Below are 22,779 nucleotides of genomic sequence, written 5' to 3' on the forward strand. Positions count from 1 at the left end.
CACACACACACACACACACAAAATATATATATATATATATATATATATATATACACACACACACACATTAATATATTATATATTACATATTACATATTGTGAGGCAGCAGCGTGTTCACACCAACAGTCTATTTATTGTTGCAGCATAAATAGATCCAATTTCCCACAGTCAAAGTCTCTTCCGGATCACAGCCGGTGCATATAGACAAATTCTTTGATTTAAACGAAAATGCCGGACATGAGGATTGCTACAAAACCTGGACTGGGAGGAGGGATCTGTCTCCCTGTTACCCTTTGTGCTATACTCCCAGTAATAGCTATAGCAAACTCAGAGGGTTTCCAGACACATTCTGGGGGACACATAGCGGTCTTCAAATATTACCCCTGTCACTGCCTCACATATCCCCCCCCTCAGTTCAAACGGGCGGGGTTGAACTTTTGCCAACATACAGGGACCTCTGGACAGGGCATCCGCATTGCCCCGCAACCTACCAGCCCGGTGTTCCATAGAAAAGTGAAAGTTCTGCAAGGAGAGAAACCACCTGGTGACTCTAGCATTCCTCTCCTTAGCATTCCTCATCCAGACCAAAGGGGAGTGGTCCGTCACCAGGCGAAAGTGTCGCCCCAGCAGGTAGTAGCGGAGGGATTCCAGAGCCCATTTTATGGCCAGGCACTCCTTCTCCACTATGCTATAGTTCTTCTCTGCCGGGGTGAGTTTTCTACTCAAATAGGTGACCGGATGCTCTTCTCCATCTACCTCCTGGGACAGAACTGCACCCAGACCCACCTCAGAGGCCTCTGCCTGTACTATAAACTCCCCCCAGACCCACCTCAGAGGCATCTGCCTGTACTATAAACTCCCCCAGACCCACCTCAGAGGCATCTGCCTGTACTATAAACTCCCCCCAGACCCACCTCAGAGGCATCTGCCTGTACTATAAACTCCCCCCAGACCCACCTCAGAGGCATCTGCCTGTACTATAAACTCCCCCCAGACCCACCTCAGAGGCATCTGCCTGTACTATAAACTCCCCCCAGACCCACCTCAGAGGCATCTGCCTGTACTATAAACTCCCCCCAGACCCACCTCAGAGACATCTGCCTGTACTATAAACTCCCCCCAGACCCACCTCAGAGGCATCTGCTTGTACTATAAACTCCCCCCAGACCCACCTCATAGACATCTGCCTGTACTATAAACTCCCCCCAGACCCACCTCATAGACATCTGCCTGTACTATACCTCCCCCCAGACCCACCTCAGAGGCATCTGCCTGTACTATAAACTCCCCCCAGACCCACCTCAGAGGCATCTGCCTGTACTATAAACTCCCCCCAGACCCACCTCAGAGGCATCTGCTTGTACTATAAACTCCCCCCAGACCCACCTCAGAGACATCTGCCTGTACTATAAACTCCCCCCAGACCCACCTCAGAGGCATCCGCCTGTACTATAAACTCCCCCCAGACCCACCTCAGAGGCATCTGCCTGTACTATAAACTCCCCCCAGACCCACCTCAGAGACATCTGCCTGTACTATAAACTCCCCCCAGACCCACCTCAGAGGCATCCGCCTGTACTATAAACTCCCCCCAGACCCACCTCAGAGGCATCTGCCTGTACTATAAACTCCCCCCAGACCCACCTCAGAGACATCTGCCTGTACTATAAACTCCCCCCAGACCCACCTCAGAGGCATCTGCCTGTACTATAAACTCCCCCCAGACCCACCTCAGAGGCATCTGCTTGTACTATAAACTCCCCCCAGACCCACCTCAGAGGCATCTGCCTGTACTATAAACTCCTTTTGAAAGTCAGGGTTGACAAGGACAGGCTGACAACATAGGACTATCTTTAGCGCCTGAAAGGCTTCCTCTGCTTGTGTAGTCCAGTGGACCATGACCGACTTCTTCCCTTTTAAGAGACCGGTCAAAGGCGCCGACCTTCCAGCAAAATTGGGTATGAATCGTCGGTAATACCCCATTATACCCAGAAAGGCTCTTACCTGTTTTGTGGTAAGGGGACGAGGCCAGTTTTGAATGGCTTCGATTTTGTTTACTTGTGGCTTGATAACCCCTTGGCCTATCACATACCCCAAGTAACGGGCTTCTTTGAGACCCATAGCACATTTGCTTGGATTCGCCGTCAGACCAGCAGCTCTGAGCGAATCCACTACCGCTTGTACCTGAGATAAGTGGGTGCTCCAGTCACTGCTATAGATGATGATGTCATCCAAATATGCGGAGGCATATGGTTGATGGGGTTCTAACACTATGTCCATTAATCTCTGAAACGTGGCCAGAGCCCCATGTAAACCAAATGGCAAGACGACATAGTGATAGAGCCCCCCTGGCGTGACAAAAGCGGTCTTTTCTTTTGCCGCCTCTGTCAGCGGCACCTGCCAGTAACCTTTAGTGAGATCGAGAGTCGTGAAGTACTGGGCCCGTCCCAGTCTCTCTATCAGCTCGTCGACCCTGGGCATGGGATACATATCAAATTTCGAACCTCATTTAACTTTCGGAAGTCATTACAGAATCTTAAAGAACCATCTGGTTTCGGGATCAGCACAATGGGACTGGCCCATTCGCTCGTGGATTTTTCAATAACCCCTAGTTGGAGCATCTTTTTTACCTCCTCCGCAATGGCTTGCCTACGAGCCTCTGGTACCCGGTATGGCCTCAGGCGTACCCTTACTTGAGGCTCGGTGACAATATCATGGTGGATTACGGTTGTTCAGCCTGGTAGGCTTGAGAACACATCCGTATTCCGCTGCACTAACCTCCGAGACTCCCGTCTCTGCTGTTTTGAGAGAGAATCCCCTATCCTCACTCCCAATTCATCATCAGGGGACTCCTCCTTTGTTGTTGTCAAGGCACCTGAAAAGGTTAGGTCCAACGTTACGTCAGCCACCATACATTCCCTGTCTTTCCACGCCTTCAGCAGGTTTACATGGTAGATTTGCTCTGGTTTTCTTCTACCTGGCTGATACACCTTATAGTTTACTTCCCCCACTTTCTCCCGGATCTCATAGGGACCTTGCCATTTGGCTAAGAACTTACTTTCTGCAGTAGGTATTAGGACTAAAGCCCGCTACACACGCTTCAATATATCTCACAATCCGTCGTTGGGGTCAAGTTGTAAGTGACGCACATCCGGCATCGTTTGTGAGGTATCTGCGTGTGACATCTACTTGCGATCAGGATTGAACGCAAAACCGTTGATCGCAAACACATCGTATCATTCTCTAGAATTGAGCGTTTTGTTGCACGAACCTAGTGAATTGTAACGTGTGACATCCCTCATACGATTTCGGTGTCTGATGCTATGTGCGCAGGTGTGCGCTCTGCACCGCAGCTTAAAAAAGGTCCGCTTCAGAGCGCAGCTGAAAAGCTGCATTCTGAAGCGCCTCACAATGTCTGTCATTCACTAATCTCTGTCAGTCGGTCACTATCTCTGTCCCTCTCTCTCTGTCCATGTCAGTCTATCCCCCTCTCTCATATACTCACCGATCCCCGATCCCCGACGCTGCACGGCATTCACACTGCTCCGGCGGCTTTTACTGTTTTGAAAAAGCCGGCCGCCCATTAAACAATTTCGTATTCCCTGCTTTCCCCGCCCACCGGCGCCTATGATTGGTTACAGTGAGACACGCCCCCACGCTGAGTGACAGCTGTCACACTGCACCCAATCACAGCAGCCGGTGGGCGTGTCTATACTGTGTATTGAAATAAATAATTAAATAATTAAAAAAAACGGCGTGCGGTTCCCCCCAATTTTAAAACCAGCCAGATAAAGCCATACGGCTGAAGGCTGGTATTCTCAGGATGGGGAGCTCCACGTTATGGGGAGCCCCCCAGCCTAACAATATCAGCCAACAGCCGCCCAGAATTGCCGCATACATTATATGCGACAGTTCTGGGACTGTACCCGGCTCTTCCCGATTTGCCCTGGTGCGTTGGCAAATCGGGGTAATAAGGAGTTATTGGCAGCCCATATCTGCCAATAAGTCCTAGATTAATCATGTCAGGCGTCTATGAGACACCCTCCATGATTAATCTGTAAGTGACAGTAAAAAAAACACACACACATGAAAAAATCCTTTATTAGAAATAAAAAACACAAACACATTCCCTCATTACCAATTTATTAACCCCCGACAAACCCTCCATGTCCGGCGTACTCCACAGTCCTCCAGCGTCGCGTCCAGCTCTGCTGCATGGAGGTGACAGGAGCAGCAGAAGACACCGCCGCTCCGGTCACCTCCACGCAGGTAATGAAGACAGCCGGCGATCAGCTGAGCTGTCACTGAGGTTACCCGCTGTCACTGGATCCAGCGGTGGATGCAGCGGTGGCCGCGGGTAAGCTCAGTGACCGCTCAGCTGATCGCGCTACTCACCTCAGTTGCTGACTGGAGCTGACCGGAGCGGAGGTGAGTAGCGCGATCAGCTGAGCTGTAACTGAGGTTACCCGCGGCCACCGCTGCATCCACCGATGGATCCAGTGACAGCGGGTAACCTCAGTGACAGCTCAGCTGATCGCCGGCTGTCTTCATTAGCTGCGTGGAGGTGACCGGAGCGGCGGTGTCTGCTGCTGCTCCTGTCACCTGCATGCAGCAGAGCTGGACGCGACGCTGGAGGACTGTGGAGTACGCCGGACATGGAGGGTTTGTCGGGGGTTAATAAATTGGTAATGAGGGAATGTGTTTGTGTTTTTTATTTCTAATAAAGGATTTTTTCATGTGTGTGTGTTTTTTTACTGTCACTTACAGATTAATCATGGAGGGTGTCTCATAGACGCCTGACATGATTAATCTAGGACTTATTGGCAGCTATGGGCTGCCAATAACTCCTTATTACCCCGATTTGCCAACGCACCAGGGCAAATCGGGAAGAGCCGGGTACAGTCCCAGAACTGTCGCATATAATGTATGCGGCAATTCTGGGCGGCTGTTGGCTGATATTGTTAGGCTGGGGGGCTCCCCATAACGTGGAGCTCCCCATCCTGAGAATACCAGCCTTCAGCCGTATGGCTTTATCTGGCTGGTTTTAAAATTGGGGGGAACCGCACGCCGTTTTTTTTTAATTATTTAATTATTTATTTCAATACACAGTATAGACACGCCCACCGGCTGCTGTGATTGGGTGCAGTGTGACACCTGTCACTCAGCGTGGGGGGCGTGTCTCACTGTAACCAATCATAGGCGCCGGTGGGCGTGGAAAGCAGGGAATACCAGATTGTTTAATGGGCGGCCGGCTTTTTCAAAACAGTAAAAGCCGCCGGAGCAGTGTGAACGCCGTGCAGCGCCGGAGATCGGGGATTGGTGAGTATGAGAGAGGGCTGCTAACTTCAGTCACTTAGGAGATTAGCGGTCACCGGTGAGTCCTTCACAGGTGACCGCTAATCAGGACGCGGCACAGACAGAGCCGCAGCATGACCATGAAGTCGGGTGAAGTTCACCCGAGTTCATTCTGACAGTGCGGCTCTGTCTGTGTGTGCTGTCATCTGCCATTCAGCTCTGCTACATGGCTGTCTGTGTCTGCTGTCATCTGCCATTCAGCTCTGCTACATGGCTGTCTGTGTCTGCTGTCATCTGCCATTCAGCTCTGCTACATGGCTGTCTGTGTCTGCTGTTAGCGGCCATGTAGCAGAGCTGAATGGCAGATGACATAGTAAAAACGCATCCCTACACATTACACACGCTTGGCAAGTCAATAAAAAAAAAAAAAAAAGGTGCCCAATGCATACGTCACGGAACACATGATCTAAAGGATCGCACACAAAATTGACCAATTTAACATAGACTACTAACGCTCGTGTGACAGCAAATGAACGACCAACGTGAAATCTCATAAGATCCCGTATGCAACCTGGGCGTGTCACATCGCAAATGCGATTGTACAACTAATTGCAACGTGTAAAGTGGGCTTAAGACACGATCTCCCGGTTTAAAAGACCTGATGGAGGCCTTTCTATTATACTGAGTACTTTGGGCTGCCTGAGCATCCAGCAAATGCTCTTTAACAATGGGCATTATTGCCGTGATACGATCCTGCATACCCATAACGTATTCCACTGTGCTTTTGTGAGGGGTGGGCTCCTGTTCCCAAGTTTCCTTAACTATATCCAGCAGTCCCCGCGGATGTCTGCCATACAGTAACTCAAATGGCGAGAACCCGGTGGAAGATTGTGGGACCTCGCGGATAGCGAACATTAAATAGGGCAATAACATGTCCCAATCTTTCCCCTCTTTGGAGACCACCTTTTTCAACATAGCCTTTAGAGTTTTATTAAAACGTTCCACTAGACCATCAGTCTGGGGATGGTACACCGACGTGCGTAGCTGCTTGATCTGGAGGAGTTTGCACAGTTCCTTTGTAATTTTAGACATAAAGGGAGTGCCCTGATCGGTCAGGATTTCTTTGGGTAACCCCACGCGACAGAACATAGCAAACAACTCCCGAGCAATAAGCCTCGCCGAGGTGTGACGTAGTGGAATGGCCTCCGGATAACGTGTCGCGTAATCCATCACTACCAGGATGTGCTGGTGACCACGGGCTGATTTTACAATGGGTCCGATCAGATCCATAGCAATCCGCTCAAAAGGCACCTCTATAATGGGTAAAGGTATCAGAGGACTACGGAAACGGTGCGTTGGTGCGGTCAACTGACAAACTGGGCAGGACTCACAGAACCTCTTGATTTCTGCGCCGACCCCTGGCCACTAAAACCGCTGAAACATGCGTTCCCGCGTTTTCTCTTCACCTAGGTGCCCACTCATTAGGTGGTTATGAGCCAATTCCAAGGTCTGACGGCGGTACGGCTGAGGGACCACCAACTGTTCCACTATTTCCCCCCGGATTGTATCAACCTGATAGAGCAGCTCTCGCTTTAGAGCCATGTAGGGAGTTTCCAGCCTGGCACCAGGCTGCTGGGGTACCCCATCAATTACCTGTACATTTCCACGTCCAGGAGCCAATGTGGGGTCCCGGAGCTGTGCGGTTCCGAAATTATCTGGAGACACGTTCAACTCCGGGATTGCCTCGGGTGGCTCAACCCCTCCTGCCATAACCTCTAGGGGGAACCTGGCAGGGTTACACTCCGTCCCTATACTGGTGACCCCTACGGCAGGTATCCCTGAGTCGGGATCGTCCGGCTCAGGGCCTGGTTCAATCATACACCTCGGAGGGCTAGGTCGCCTCCCACATAATGTCCAGAACAGGGGCAAGTCTCTTCCCAAAATAACAGCATATGGAAGTCTTTTCATCACCCCCACTTCATGTTGAACCTCTCCACATGAGGTAGCAATGGTGACCCTTTCCATAGGGTATTCACGTAGGTCTCCATGAATACAAAGTACCCCTACTTTATGTCCCGTAGGGTTTTCCCCGGAGACCAAGGAGGCATGTACAAGAGTCACTAAACTTCCTGAGTCCAACAAAGCCTCTGCTGTATAGCCATTAACACGTACTTTGCAGAGATGGGGCTCCTCCCCCATAGTAACAGTGCTTGCGGTACAAACAGTATGGGCGTACATTGATACCCGGCGAGCGTACCGGCAGTCCATGGGTTCTGATGTGAGTGGGCACTGTGCCATCACATGCCCGAGCTGATGGCACCGCCAGCACATAACAGCAGAGGTGTCCCTGTTTCGGGTGTCTGACTTTGGGGAACCGCGACTCCGGCTAACCTTAGTCTGGGGTTTACTCTCTGCCAGGGCTGAAGACGGGACAGCACACGAGGAGGGACGGGAGTCTTTTACCAACTGTGAAGGGGGCGTATCCCTACGGAGTGCCCGCCGTGAAGCAGAGTCCCGGACCAACTCCTGGGTAGCTGTGTAGCGTTCCACCAAATTCACTAGCTGGTCTAGGGTACCGGGGGTCCCCCTGTCCCACCCACCGTTGAATGGGGGCTGGCAAAGTCCGCACAAACCGTTCAATCACCACCCGCTCAATCATCTGTCCGGGGTTCAAGGTCTCCGGCTGCAGCCATTTTTTTACAAGGTCCAGTAAGACATGGGCCTGTGAGCGTGCAGGTTTTCCCTCCTCAAAGGACCACTGGTTCACTCGTTGGGCCCGGAGATAAGTGTTAACCCCCATTCGTGCAAGGATCTCACCTTTCAGTATGCCATAGTCCTTGGCATCCTCCGTGCTGAGATCCAGGTAGGCTTTTTGGGGTTCACCTACCAAGAACGGGGCCACGACATCAGTCCAACGGTCGGTAGACAATTTCTCTCGCTCAGCGGTCCTCTCAAACACGGAGAGAAAGGCTTCTGGGTCGTCCTCTGCACTCATCTTTGTAAGTGCCGCCCTTACTCTGTCCTGGGCCGCAGGAAGGACTGGATGACCTGGAGTTACCGCTGGGAGCGCTTCTCGCAAAGCAGAAAGCTGTTTAGTCAACAAGCTGTTTGTCTCCTGGTGCTGAGCTAACGCCCGCTGGTGCTGAGCATTAGCCTGTTGCTGTTGTGCACTGGTTTGTGCAAAAACCTGCTGTAGTTGAGCAGTAGACTGGGCCAGCTACTTTACAAGATCCTCCATAGTGGCTGCTGAGGTAAACTGTAACTTTGCAGGCTTGATCATAAGCATGTGAAAACTGGGTTGTTGCCCCTAGCAACCAGGCTGCAACGCCTGCATGCTTCGTGGACCCGCCGATCCACCGGGTAAGTACTTCTTAGGCCATTGCCCTTAGCAACCAGGCTGCCATGCCCGCATTCTCCACCATAATGTGAGGTAGCAGCGTTGTTTGGGCAAAAACGTGAGGCAGCAGCGTGTTCACACCAACAGTCTATTTATTGTTGCAGCATAAATAGATCCAATTTCCCACAGTCAAAGTCTCTTCCGGATCACAGCCGGTGCATATAGACAAATTCTTTGCATCAAAAAGTCTTGTTACCTTGGGACCCCGTTAACCGCAGGGATCTGTGTAAGGTTCTCCTAGGCTCACACTCTTGGCCTGTGTTCACTCCACACAGAGCCAGCCCAGCTCACACAGCGTGTGTTAGCTTCACCAAGCCTGGCTCTCAACTGAGACACACCCTGCTGTGCTCTGCATGATTTTAAATGAAAATGCCGGACATGAGGATTGCTACAAAACCTGGACTGGGAGGAGGGATCTGTCTCCCTGTTACCCTTTGTGCTATACTCCCAGTAATAGCTATAGCAAACTCAGAGGGTTTCCAGAAACATTCTGGGGGGACACATAGCGGTCTTCAAATATTACCCCTGTCACTGCCTCACAATATATATATATATATATATATATATATATATATATATATATATATATATATATATATATATATATATATATATATATATAATATATAGCCTTATTCTGTCTGTCTGACTTGCTCCAAAATTGTGTCCTTACGGTGACACAAAGCGGATTGGCCGCTGGCCTCGCCATGGCCCCGCCCCCCCGCACGGATTGGTCGCTTGCCCTGGCTCCCCCCCACATGGATTGGCCGGCCGCTCGCACAGGCTCCGCCCCCCACACGGATTGGCCTCTCGCCCCGGCACCCTGCACGTATTGGCAACTCGGCCACGCCCCGCCCCCCTCACGCAATGCACACTCGCTCTGGCCCCGCCCCCCGCACGCATCCCCCGAACTGACACGGAGACACGACTCCCAGGTGAGTACTGTACCCCCGGGAGCCCACACCAGCATACGCCGCCAACCCCTTGACACAAACCCTCGCATTGCTGGGGTTTGCCGCCGTATGCTGGTGTGGGCTCCCGTGCGAGTGGGGGACGGGATGCGCTGGTAACCATGGTAGCATAGTTACCAGCGCATCAAGGTCCTGCAGCGGCGGAACATCCACACGCACACACATAACAACAGACACACACACACACACACACACACACATCAGATCACACTCACTCTCACACACACATCAGATTGCATCCACACACTCACAGCATCCGGAGATATCGCTTGCTTCTCGGCCGCGATACTGTGCTGTGAGCTTCCAGGACCTGCCGGAGGATCACATGGCCAGAAGCATGTGGTATCTCCAGATGTTGTGAGTGAGCGCGCGCGTATGTGCAATATCGTCAATGTGTGTGTGTGTGAGTGTATGCGATCGGGTGTGTGTGAGTGTATGCGATCGGGTGTGTGTGAGTGTATGCGATCGGGTGTGTGTGAGTGTATGCGATCGGGTGTGTGTGAGTGTATGCGATCGGGTGTGTGTGAGTGTATGCGATCGGGTGTGTGTGAGTGTATGCGATCGGGTGTGTGTGAGTGTATGCGATCGGGTGTGTGTGAGTGTATGCGATCGGGTGGGTGTGAGTGTATGCGATCGGGTGGGTGTGAGTGTATGCGATCGGGTGGGTGTGAGTGTATGCGATCGGGTGGGTGTGAGTGTATGCGATCGTGTGTGTGTGTGTGTGTGTGAGAGTGTATGCGATCGGATCTGTGAGTGTCGGCAGAGGAGCACGGCGTGCTGGAGGAGGCTGGGAGGAGAGAGCCTGATCCTGGGGAAGGCTGGGAGGGAGAGGCTGATGTTGGGGGGAGGCTGGGAGAGTGTAGGCTGATGCTGGGGGAGGCTGATGCTGGGGGAGGCTGGGAGGAGAGAGGCTAATGCTGGGGGAGGCTGATGCTGGGGGAGGCTGGGAGGAGAGAGGCTAATGCTGGGGGAGGCTGATGCTGGGGGTGGCTGGGATGAGAGAGGCTGATGCTGGGGGAGGCTGATGCTGGGGGAGGCTGGAAGGAGAGAGGCTGATGCTGGGGGAGGCTGATGTTGGGGGAGGCTGGGAGGGTGTAGGCTGATGCTGGGGGAGGCTGGGAGGGTGTAGGCTGATGCTGGGGGAGGCTGATGCTGGGGGAGGCTGGGAGGAGAGAGGCTGATGCTGGGGGAGGCTGGGAGGGGGAGGCTGATGCTGGGGGAGGCTGATGCTGGGGGAGGCTGGGAGGAGAGAGGCTGATGCTGGGGGAGGCTGATGCTGGGGGGAGGCTGGGAGGAGAGAGGCTGATGCTGGGGGAGGCTGATGCTGGGGGGAGGCTGGGAGGAGAGAGGCTGATGCTGGGGGAGGCTGATGCCTGGGGTGGCTGGGATGAGAGAGGCTGATGCTGGGGGAGGCTGATGCTGGGGGTGGCTGGGATGAGAGAGGCTGATGCTGGGGGAGGCTGATGCTGGGGGAGGCTGATGCTGGGGGAGGCTGGGAGGGGGAGGCTGATGCTGGGGGAGGCTGGGAGGGGGAGGCTGATGCTGGGGGAGGCTGGGAGGGGGAGGCTGGGAGGAGAGAGGCTGATGCTGGGGGAGGCTGATGCTGGGGGAGGCTGGAAGGAGAGAGGCTGATGCTGGGGGCAGAGAGGCTGATGCTGGTGCAGCATGGGGGATGGAGCACGTTTGGGAGTGCGCAGCATGGCGGATGGAGCACGTTTGGGAGTGCGCAGCATGGCGGATGGAGCACGATGGGGGGTGCGCAGCATGGGGGATGGAGCACGATGGGAGGTGCACACCTCCCCCCAACACACACACAACACACCACACACACACTGGGAACCACAAACACCGCCCTACACAGACACCCTCACACACAGACAACGCTGCACACACACAATACCCAACACACAAACACCGCGGCATACATAAATATACGCACATACCACGCAACACACACATTGCACAAAACATACCTCCCCCCAAAACACACCACACCCACACAAACCGCGCAACACACACACAACGCTACAGACACACAGCGCTCCACAAACAACGCAACACACACAACACACATACAACACCGCTCTCACCCCCCGCCACACCCAGACAACACCCAGAACATGTACAGCCCCTACACAAACACTTGGTAACTACACACAACAACATCTATATATATATAACAAAAATCATACATTAACTACACAATACGTAAATTCTAGAATACCCGATGCGTAGAATCGGGCCACCTTCTAGTATAATATATATATGACACACGCACACACGCTCTGCATTCTATATTAGATGAATCTTATTTTCAGCAGATTGTTGTGAACTTGACTTTGACAAATACAATATATAAATATATTAAACCTTTTGTCTTTTTAAAAAAAAAAAATTATATATATATTTTTTTTTTTTCTTTTCCCCCTATGGGATTTGGCCCTGCGATAGTTGTGCTATACCGCAGTATTGTAGTATGTAGTAAAATTAACCATAAACCCCAGCCCAGGACTTCTCCTATCCCAGTACCTGCTACATCTGAGCATTTGCTACATTTGTATCCGCTGTTGACAAATATGAAGCTCTCGTTACTGCTACACTGTAACAAACCCTCTGCTGATCCAGCTCCGATCGGAGCGTCTTCACTGGATATAGCCACAATATTTAGTTCTCTACATTCATATAAAAGGATGTTCCTGTCTTAAAATATTCAGTCAGTGAAGAGACCCCTCCTAAGGCGACGTTCTCACAGATCAGCAACTGATCGCAACTTTCCCAATCTCAACACTTCTCAAAACTTGTGAGCTCCAAATACTCCGCAAACTCTCCTTGTGGACACAGCCTCGTACTTCTAGAAAACCCGTACAGATCTAGTACGTCTCACAGATACAATTCTCATTGAGCAAAACATTTTACACAAGTTGAGAAATTGTAACAAACTATCCGGATGAGAATACGTAAGAATGTTCTCATTCACTGACAACAAGCACAAAACCGCAGCCTGTGGCCCAAAAATGCATCCAAATGCATATGTTTTTCATGCGTTTTCCATAAATTTTTTATAATGCCTTTTGTTTTAATTAATAGGTTAAAAAATGCAGGGAAAAATGCAAAATAATTCATATTTTGCAGTTTTGTGGTCACCACAAAACTGCAGACAAAAAAACGTGCAGGAAACTGAATACCAAAAATCTGAGGCTTTTCACCTGAAATCTCAGACTTTGCTGCGGAAGGAAATGCCAAAAACTGCATCCGAAAGCAAGACAAAAACTGCATCCAAAAACAAGACAAAAACTGCATCCAAAAACAGGACAAAAACTGCATCCAAAAACAAGACAAAAACTGCATCCAAAAACAGGACAAAAACTGCATCCAAAAACAAGACAAAAACTGCATCCAAAAACAGGACAAAAACTGCATCCAAAAACAAGACAAAAACTGCATCCAAAAACAAGACAAAAACTGCATCCAAAAACAGGACAAAAACAGGACAAAAACTGCAGCGAGTGCATGGGGCTTTATAACGTCTAAAAGAAACCCAAACCTTCACTTTATGTGGATGGTGGATCTTTTAATCCTGTGTTTGTGCCTCTTTTCTTTCTCAGTTGATAAGAGACTGTAATGAGAGTGTGCAGAGGATGAAGGACACCGAGGAGCTGATTTTACTCAACCAGAAGATACAGTTTGAGTGTAAGGTGAGTGTGTGTCCCTGGCTCGTCGGTGGAGGGGGTCCCTCCTGGCTCGTCGGTGGGGGGGTCCCTCCTGGCTCGTCGGTGGGGGGGGTCCCTCCTGGCTCCTCGGTGGGGGGGTCCCTCCTGGCTCCTCGGTGGGGGGCGTAGCTCCTGGCTCCTCGGTGGGGGGCGTAGCTCCTGGCTCCTCGGTGGGGGGCGTAGCTCCTGGCTCCTCGGTGGGGGGCGTAGCTCCTGGCTCCTCGGTGGGGGGCGTAGCTCCTGGCTCCTCGGTGGGGGGCGTAGCTTCTGGCTCCTCGGTGGGGGGCGTAGCTCCTGGCTCCTCGGTGGGGGGCGTAGCTCCTGGCTCCTCGGTGGGGGGCGTAGCTCCTGGCTCCTCGGTGGGGGGGGTCCCTCCTGGCTCCTCGGTGGGGGGGCGTCCCTCCTGGCTCCTCGGTGGGGGGCGTAGCTCCTGGCTCCTCGGTGGGGGGCGTAGCTCCTGGCTCCTCGGTGGGGGGCGTAGCTCCTGGCTCCTCGGTGGGGGGCGTAGCTCCTGGCTCCTCGGTGGGGGGGTCCCTCCTGGCTCCTCGGTGGGGGGCGTCCCTCCTGGCTCCTCGGTGGGGGGCGTAGCTCCTGGCTCCTCGGTGGGGGGCGTAGCTCCTGGCTCCTCGGTGGGGGGCGTAGCTCCTGGCTCCTCGGTGGGGGGCGTAGCTCCTGGCTCCTCGGTGGGGGGGGTCCCTCCTGGCTCCTCGGTGGGGGGCGTCCCTCCTGGCTCCTCGGTGGGGGGCGTAGCTCCTGGCTCCTCGGTGGGGGGCGTAGCTCCTGGCTCCTCTGAAGAGGTGACGCCCTGGGCCTTGATTTTAAGTGACTGAGCTAAAGCAGCCGGCACAAAATCATTTAGGAAAAGTAAAAATTTCTCGGCATTCCCGGCCTCTTCATAGTCTGTCCCGAGCGTGACATGATGATCTGCTTTCTGGGAAGTGATGTCTGCAGGCTTGATATTAGCAAAAATACCCAGCAGAACAGTGAATGCAGCTCTGGAGTATAAAACGCTATGTAAGCAGCATGAAGATGGTTTGTGAGTGCACAAGTACGGCTCCTCTCTAAGTATATTTAAAAGGAACTCTGCGCTAGGGTAAATGCAGATAAACACAATGTTTTATCTGGGAAAGCAATGCACGGAAAATATATGATGCTTCAATCTAAAATGCGGTTCTGCCGATCGCATCATCCAGAACCAAAATACAGTGACTATAAAAGAGGAGCAGAAATACCCGAAACACAAGAATCCAAGATAAAGCTGCATAAAATTATAGTTTCTCACCAAAACAGGACAAAGAGAAAAGACACAGAATGAGGCGGTGACAGCGCAAGGGTGTATACATGTGGGGTTAGCGCTATGGTATATACCTGTGGGGTTAGCGCTATGGTATATACCTGTGGGGTTAGCGCTATGGTATATACCTGTGGGGTTAGCGCTATGGTATATACCTGTGGGGTTAGCGCTATGGTATATACCTGTGGGGTTAGCGCTGTGGTATATACCTGTGGGGTTAGCGCTGTGGTATATACCTGTGGGGTTAGCGCTGTGGTATATACCTGTGGGGTTAGCGCTGTGGTATATACCTGTGGGGTTAGCGCTGTGGTATATACCTGTGGGGTTAGCGTTATGGTATATACCTGTGGGGTTAGCGCTATGGTATATACCTGTGGGGTTAGCGCTATGGTATATACCTGTGGGGTTAGCGCTATGGTATATACCTGTGGGGTTAGCGCTATGGTATATACCTGTGGGGTTAGCGCTATGGTATATACCTGTGGGGTTAGCGCTATGGTATATACCTGTGGGGTTAGCGCTATGGTATATACCTGTGGGGTTAGCGCTATGGTATATACCTGTGGGGTTAGCGCTATGGTATATACCTGTGGGGTTAGCGCTATGGTATATACCTGTGGGGTTAGCGCTGTGGTATATACCTGTGGGGTTAGCGCTGTGGTATATACCTGTGGGGTTAGCGCTGTGGTATATACCTGTGGGGTTAGCGCTATGGTATATACCTGTGGGGTTAGCGCTATGGTATATACCGCTATCACCTCAGGCCTCATTGTTTGTTATTCCCTTTGTCAGGTTCTGCTCCGGTGAGAAATTCTATTATCTTTGATTTCATCTTAATCTTTAATTCTCGGGTTTCGGGTATTTCTGCTTCTGTTCTTGACACAATCTCCTGTTTCTGGATGATGTGATCAGCATAACATACTGGAGTATAACACAATGACTGAACCAGCAGAATAGTGAGTGCAGCTCTGGAGGATAATACAGGAGGTAACTCAGGATCAGTAATGTAATGTATGTGCACAGTGACTGAACCAGCAGAATAGTGAGTGCAGCTCTGGAGTATAATGCAGGATCAGTAATGTATGTACACAGTGACTGCACCAGCAGAATAGTGAGTGCAGCTCTGGAGTATAATACAGGAGGTAACTCAGGATCAGTAATTAATATATGTACACAGTGACTGCACCAGCAGAATAGTGAGTGCAGCTCTGGAGGATAATACAGGAGGTAACTCAGGATCAGTAATGTAATGTATGTACACAGTGACTGCACCAGCAGAATAGTGAGTGCAGCTCTGGAGTATAATACAGGAGGTAACTCAGGATCAGTAATGTAATGTATGTACACAGTGACTCCACCAGCAGAATAGTGAGTGCAGCTCTGGAGTATAATACAGGAGGTAACTCAGGATCAGTAATGTAATGTATGTACACAGTGACTGCACCAGCAGAATAGTGAGTGCAGCTCTGGAGGATAATACAGGAGGTAACTCAGTAATGTAATGTATGTACACAGTGACTGTATCAGCAGAATAGTGAGTGCAGCTCTGGAGTATTACATGTAATTGGGCCAGTCTGGTTTTTCAGGGATTGCTGAGTCTTATGCTTTATATTACAGATCTTCCCCCTCATCTCGCAGTCGCGGCGTCTTGTTAAACACGGGGAGGTCACAGCTTTGGAGTACAATTCTAAATGGAAGGTCAGCACTCGGCCGGTGTACCTGCATCTCTTCAATGACTGTCTGCTGCTGTCCCGCGTCAGAGAGTGAGTCTTTTACACTTTCTATACCCGGAGAGCCTGTCAGGTCCCCGGTGTCCTCCATCCCAGCAGCATCGATCCCTGAATGCCTAAATTCCCTTCCTAACCCACTGACCGTAGCGTCTATGGTGTTACGCTGCACCCATCGTTTCATTTTAGCATAGCACCTGCATAGGAGTTCAGCTCCTGAGCCTGCTCCATACAACGTCTTCCGATTTATATACTATGCGTATGGCCAATATCCAGAAATAATAAGATTGCAATAAATCCCTGCAGGTGACAACTTGGGGGTGCGAGCACCGATCACGAGATGTGCGCCCCGCTGCGTTCATTGTCTATGGGACTGATGGAGATTGCACCATACATGATGCAATTGCTGATTTCTTTCCTTAGGGGCGGACGTTTTGTCGTATTTGATCACGCGTCCGACTTCAGAGTGGAACGATGTGAAATTAAACTTCACTCCAACCAGAAAAACATATTCCGCGTCTTCCTGAATGATTCTGCTGCGATGGGACGGGACTCCTACCACGACCTGCGGGAGACCGAGTTCATCTTCAGGACGGAGACACAGTGAGTCCCTTCATATTATAAAGGGTGGATAAAATGATTGACAGACATTCACTGACAGCAAGCAGAGGCCGAAAGCAATGGGGACCTCAGCACAAGTCTCCCCCGTCCTGATCATTTATTACAATGTATCTGCAGATAGAATGTCCAGAACATTCCGTTATTGTAATAAGAGTGATACATTGTATCTGCTTTATGATATTCCTATAATATTATCATGTGGTGCGAGTCTATATCATCAAGGAATTCTATATTAAGAAATGTTTTCCCAAACAAATATCAATTCACATTATTTACCTGTTCCAGGAGCCAAAAACTGAGATGGATCTGTGCATTGTCCCCACCTAAAGAAGAGATCAATTTCCTGCGGGATCACGGTGAGAAGAATATACCTAATAGAATGCTGCCCCCTATATACAAGAATATAACTGCTATAATACTGCCCCTATATACAAGAATATAACTACTATAATACTGCTCCTATATATAAGAATATAACTACTATAATACTGCTCCTATATACAAGAATATAACTACTATAATACTGCCCCTATGTACAGGAATATAACTACTATTATACTGCCCCTATGTACAGGAATATAACTACTATTATACTGCCCCCTATGTACAAGAATATAACTACTATAATACTGCCCCTATGTACAAGAATATAACTACTATAATACTGACCCTATGTACAAGAATATAACTACTATAATACTGCCCCCTATGTACAAGAATATACCTACTATAATACTGCCCCTATGTACAAGAATATAACTACTATAATACTGCCCCTATGTACAAGAATATAACTACTATAATACTGCCCTTATGTACAAGAATATAACTGCTATAATACTGCCCCTATATACAAGAATATAACTACTATAATACTGCTCCTATATATAAGAATATAACTACTATAATACTGCTCCTATATACAAGAATATAACTACTATAATACTGCCCCCTATATACAAGAATATAACTGCTATAATACTGCCCCTATATACAAGAATATAACTACTATAATACTGCTCCTATATATAAGAATATAACTACTATAATACTGCTCCTATGTACAAGAATATAACTACTATAATACTGCTCCTATATACAAGAATATAACTGCTATAATACTGCTCCTATATACAAGAATATAACTGCTATAATACTGCCCCCTATAGAGGAGAATATACCCGTGCGTGTTGGAGTCTGTGCATGTATTTATCGGTCACTTCTCCTGCATTTTCTTACCTTTGTGTCTCAGGTCGGTCCCAGATGCAATGTTTGAAGTCCTATAAAGCACGAGAAAATGATGAACTGTCCCTGGAGAAAGCCGATATACTGATGATTACACAGAACAGCGATGACGGTGAATGTTCAGTGCAGATTTGCTTCTTGTCCTTATCGCTGTATTGTCGGTGATCACACAGGAGCTGTTATACAGCAGCACATCCCCTGCACCCCCCGGTGTCACTGCTCCACCTCTAAAAAACTTGTGTGAACGCACCCCAATACTTGGATTTGATGACTAGTATCCTAGGTCACATCCAGGTGGAGATGATCACTTCGGCTCTGTGTCCGCCCCCCCACTTCCCCAGTACAATAGCCATTGTGTAGTGCTGCCCCCTGATGGCCAGATTCTGTTATTGCAGGACAATGAGACACAACCGTAATTCTCATCGGCTGGTGAAAGGGATGAGGCTATTGGGGTTTTAACAATTTTTCTCATAGAAAATATCATCTTGAAAACACTGAATAATATTGTTCTGGTCTGAAAGGGACTGTCCAGTTTAGAACACTAAGTTCCTTAAACTTTATTAAGGAATTCTGAGCTCATACAAGAGTGTCCTCTGTTTGATATTGGACCGTGGATACAGCGATCCTATATACTTCTGTCCTGGGAAATTGTGTAATACTTCATTTTCCCTGCAGGGGTGCTGTGGACAAACGGAACACTTACAGGTTTCCCTATCTTTTGTATTGACCCATATGTTGAGCGTGTGCAAAGGTCGCGGAGCCAGCGGTGACCACCTATTGTGATTGGTGGATCGTATGATATCAGCTATATACCTGTCATTATAATACTGCCTGTCATGATAATGAGACTGATGAAAAGTGTTTTTGTAAAGAACAGGAGGCACAAGTCCAGAGCAGCCCTGGAGGCCCGTGTGAAAATTGCAAAAAAAGAAAAATATATATATATATTATACACACATATACATACAAACACATATAAAATAAAGTATATATAAAATAAATATTATATAAAAAATAAATATAAATATATATATATATAAATATAAAATACATTATGAACAAAAATATATATATAATTTTTTTTATATATATAGATGTATAGATTGTATAATAATATATATATATATATGAGAGAGATATATAGAGATATATAGATAGATATATAGATAGATAGAGATATATATATATATATATATATATATATATATATATATATATATAAAAAAATTTATTATATATATAATTTTTTTTTTTTTCATGTTATATTTATGCATGTATGTATGTATATATATATATATATGTATATATGTATGTATATATATATATATATATATATATATATATATATATATATATATATATATATATATATATATAATGTATATCTATATGTGTGTGTGTGTGTGTGTGTGTCGGAAACCCTTCCACGATTCGTCCCCATTCCTAAAAGGTGACTAAATGACACCAGTACTAGGAAGGTGTAATAACTGGTGGGAGATGTTTGGTATTGGCCAAGTAATGGGGACTTGACTGATCCTTTAAATGTATGTTTGCTCCTCCGGGGTGTTTCCTACACGGTTCCTTTAAATGTAGGTCTGCTCCTCGGGGGCGTTTCCTATGCTAATTACTTCTTTGTTCTTTGCAGGATGGCTGCGCGGTATCCGCCTCTCCGACCAGCAGTCTGGTTGGTTCCCACAGTGCAATGTCCAGCCCATCAGCCGGAACGCCTGCATTCGCAACCTGCAAGAAGAAGAAAGACTCCAGACGGCTCGAGCCAAGCTGCAACCCACTGGTGCCAAGGGCCACTAACCGCTGCCTGACGTACCCGCTCTCTGGTTCCTCTTCCTTACTCTTTGGCACTATAATACCAACCCATGCCCACTAAGTTCTGCTGCTCTGCTCGGCCTCATCCAGCCTAGCCTGGCGTTGGATGGGGTCCTGTATATCTATAATACTCGCAACATAAGCACATAGCCTCCGCTCTGTGTCCACCCCCACCCGGCAATCATTTAGAGGGACTGCACAGAACGGTCCCCGCCTCATTGTAAAATAATCTGGACGCCGCGATTTCTCCTCCAGACATAAATGTATTTATATTTTTAATTCTCATACATTCCGAATGCCTTTATGTATTTAAGAAAATCAAAGTCTAAGCACTTTCCAGGGTTGTCGACCTCTGTAAATAGTTTTATGTTAAATTTTATAAGAATGTGCAGACATAATTTTTTTTTTTTTCTTCAGAGTCATGTAACAACGGCCTCTAATAAGAGACAGTCAATGTAATAAATTGGTCTACAAGCCTTCGCCGTGTCGCTGCAGTTCTGTGTCATGTATGGGGAATGGCCAGCAGGTGGCGGCGTTTATGGTGTGCACACATTGTGTTTTTAGCACTTTTTTATGCGTTTTTGAGTGCAGCAAATCCTGATACCTGCAAAGTTCATGAGAATCCTGCAGTCTCGTGCACACGTTCAGAGTTTTCCCCTTGCAGATTTGGTGCAGAAAATAATCTGTAGAATGCCAATTCTTGCAGTGTTTTATTTTCACTCATTGACTTGAATTGGAAAAACGAGGTAAAAGCACTGAAAAAAACACTTTTTTTTTTTTATTGCTTTTTTCCTGCCAAGAGATGCACAAATGGTGCAAAAATTTCTGCAACCCAATACTCAACGTGTGCGCACAGCTTTAGGACATGTGCACTGTCGCGGGCAGCTGGGCGCTGCGCTCACCATGCTCGGGTCCGGCGCTGCTGCTGCTGCTCGGTGGCTCGAGCGGTGGGCCGGATCCGGGGACTTGAGTGGCGCTCCTCGCCCGTGCGTGAAAGGGGTAATTTGGTTTGGGGATTTGGTCCGTGACGTCACCCACGGGTTGTGGTGAGGTTGGGCACCACCGCTGCTATTGACGTGGATCCCGGGAGCGATGGTAGGGAGCAGCTGGGATGTTTCTCTCCCCTCCGTGGGTAGGGGGGTTGGTGGTCCCGGGGCCCGGAGAGGTGACGAGGAGGCAGGGTTGGCAAGGTGCAGGGTCGCTTGGACTGCGCAGCGCGGTGCCGGATGGCACGGTTGTACTCACTCAGTCACAAATGGATGCAAAGTCTCTCGTAAAACAAACGGCTGGATGGACGGGTCCCGCAGCCGGCTGCTGTGGTTTCTCCCGGACAGTTGGTGGTGGCTGCCTTTCCCTGCACCTTTTGTGTATGTTCGGTCCCGATGGATTCCCACCGGTAACCCGCTCCCCAGTGTGGATATGCGCCGGAGGAGCCCTTTTGCCCGCAGGCTCTGGCCCTGGGAACTCTAGCTGTGGCGGTAGCTGTATTTCCCTTTTGCTGGTTGGACGGTTACCTTCAATCGGGTCTTGGCTGTTTGGAAACCCATGGGGTTCCGGTCACTGACGGATTTGACCTGTTTAACGGCGACTCCAAGCCTGGTTGGGGTCCGCAGGCCCTGCCGGATGGTGCTGGCTTCACTTTGCCCCCCGGTTCAGTACCGGCGGGCCACCGCCCGTCCCCGGTCCTACGGTTCTGCATTGATCTGCCTCTCCTGCAGACGGCCACCACCGTCTGCCAACCTTGCTCTCGGTTTTCGGGCCATGTACCCGGACACAGTCAGTTTGCTCCTCTACTACCACTTCCCTAACTGCACTCGAGCTCTGCCCGAGCTGAACTCCACTAACTTCCTTTCCCGCCTCCAGGACTGTGAACTCCTCAGTGGGTGGGGCCAACCGCCTGGCTCCACCCCACCTGGTGTGGACATCAGCCCCTGGTGGGAGGCAACAAGGATTTTGTGTCTGGCTGATGTGCCTATCTCGGGGTGGGGGGGTGTCGTGTTGTAGTCCCTGTGACGACCTGGCTAGTCCAGGGCGCCACATGCACCAGTATTGTTCTGCATCTCTTAGCAGGAAAAAAAGCATGAGAAAAAATGCACCTTTTTTGCAACGTTTTTGGCGCAGATTTTTCTCATCCATTTAGAATGGGTGAAATCTGCAATAAAAACCCTGAAGAATTGACATGTTAAGTACAACAAGAATGAATTAATGCACATCATCTCATAACCCATTAATCCTAAAGCCACTCCATATTAAAGTACTAGAAACCAAAAAAAGAAGGCAACGAAGAATTAAATGGCTAAAGATAAAAAGGTATATTTTATTTATCAAGGAATATATAGTAATCATTATAGAAAAAAACATACACGTTAAAACGTGCTAGTAGATGTTTGAAAAAAAAAATGGGAAGGGGGGGAGGGAAAGAAAGAAAGAAAAAATCCCAATCCAATCCCACAAGAGGTAGACACAAGTGTCTGGACGAAGCGGTCAATTAACATTGCGAAACGTGCGTCGGAGGGTTTTTTCGGCAGTCAGAGACATACTGTGGGGGCTACTGTGTTTATGGGTGAGACTTTATTTTTACTTTGAGGGCATTTAATGGTATTACTCTGCTTTACTATGGCCAGGATAAGGAGCAATATGGTAGAATAGGGGGAATTATTGCACATATTTATCTATTACCCTCTATGTTGTTAT

At 49.0% G+C, this 22,779-nt stretch overlaps 1 protein-coding gene across 1 annotated transcript in view; it reads left to right on the forward strand.

The window, feature by feature from the left end:
- The window catches only part of LOC142312562 (uncharacterized), a 60,377-nt gene extending 39,813 nt beyond the window's left edge, over positions 1-20,564 (forward strand). Inside the window, exons 6-11 of the mRNA XM_075351554.1 lie at positions 13,270-13,359; positions 16,286-16,431; positions 16,819-16,998; positions 17,302-17,372; positions 18,269-18,373; positions 19,907-20,564. Coding sequence (XP_075207669.1) covers positions 13,270-13,359; positions 16,286-16,431; positions 16,819-16,998; positions 17,302-17,372; positions 18,269-18,373; positions 19,907-20,070 — 756 coding nt within the window. The 3' untranslated portion in view covers positions 20,071-20,564. The remainder of the gene's footprint in view (positions 1-13,269; positions 13,360-16,285; positions 16,432-16,818; positions 16,999-17,301; positions 17,373-18,268; positions 18,374-19,906) is intronic.
- Positions 20,565-22,779: the final 2,215 nt, after the last annotated feature.

This window comes from Anomaloglossus baeobatrachus, chromosome 5, assembly GCF_048569485.1.
Source record: "Anomaloglossus baeobatrachus isolate aAnoBae1 chromosome 5, aAnoBae1.hap1, whole genome shotgun sequence".
In the NCBI taxonomy this organism is placed as follows: Eukaryota; Metazoa; Chordata; class Amphibia; order Anura; family Aromobatidae; genus Anomaloglossus; species Anomaloglossus baeobatrachus.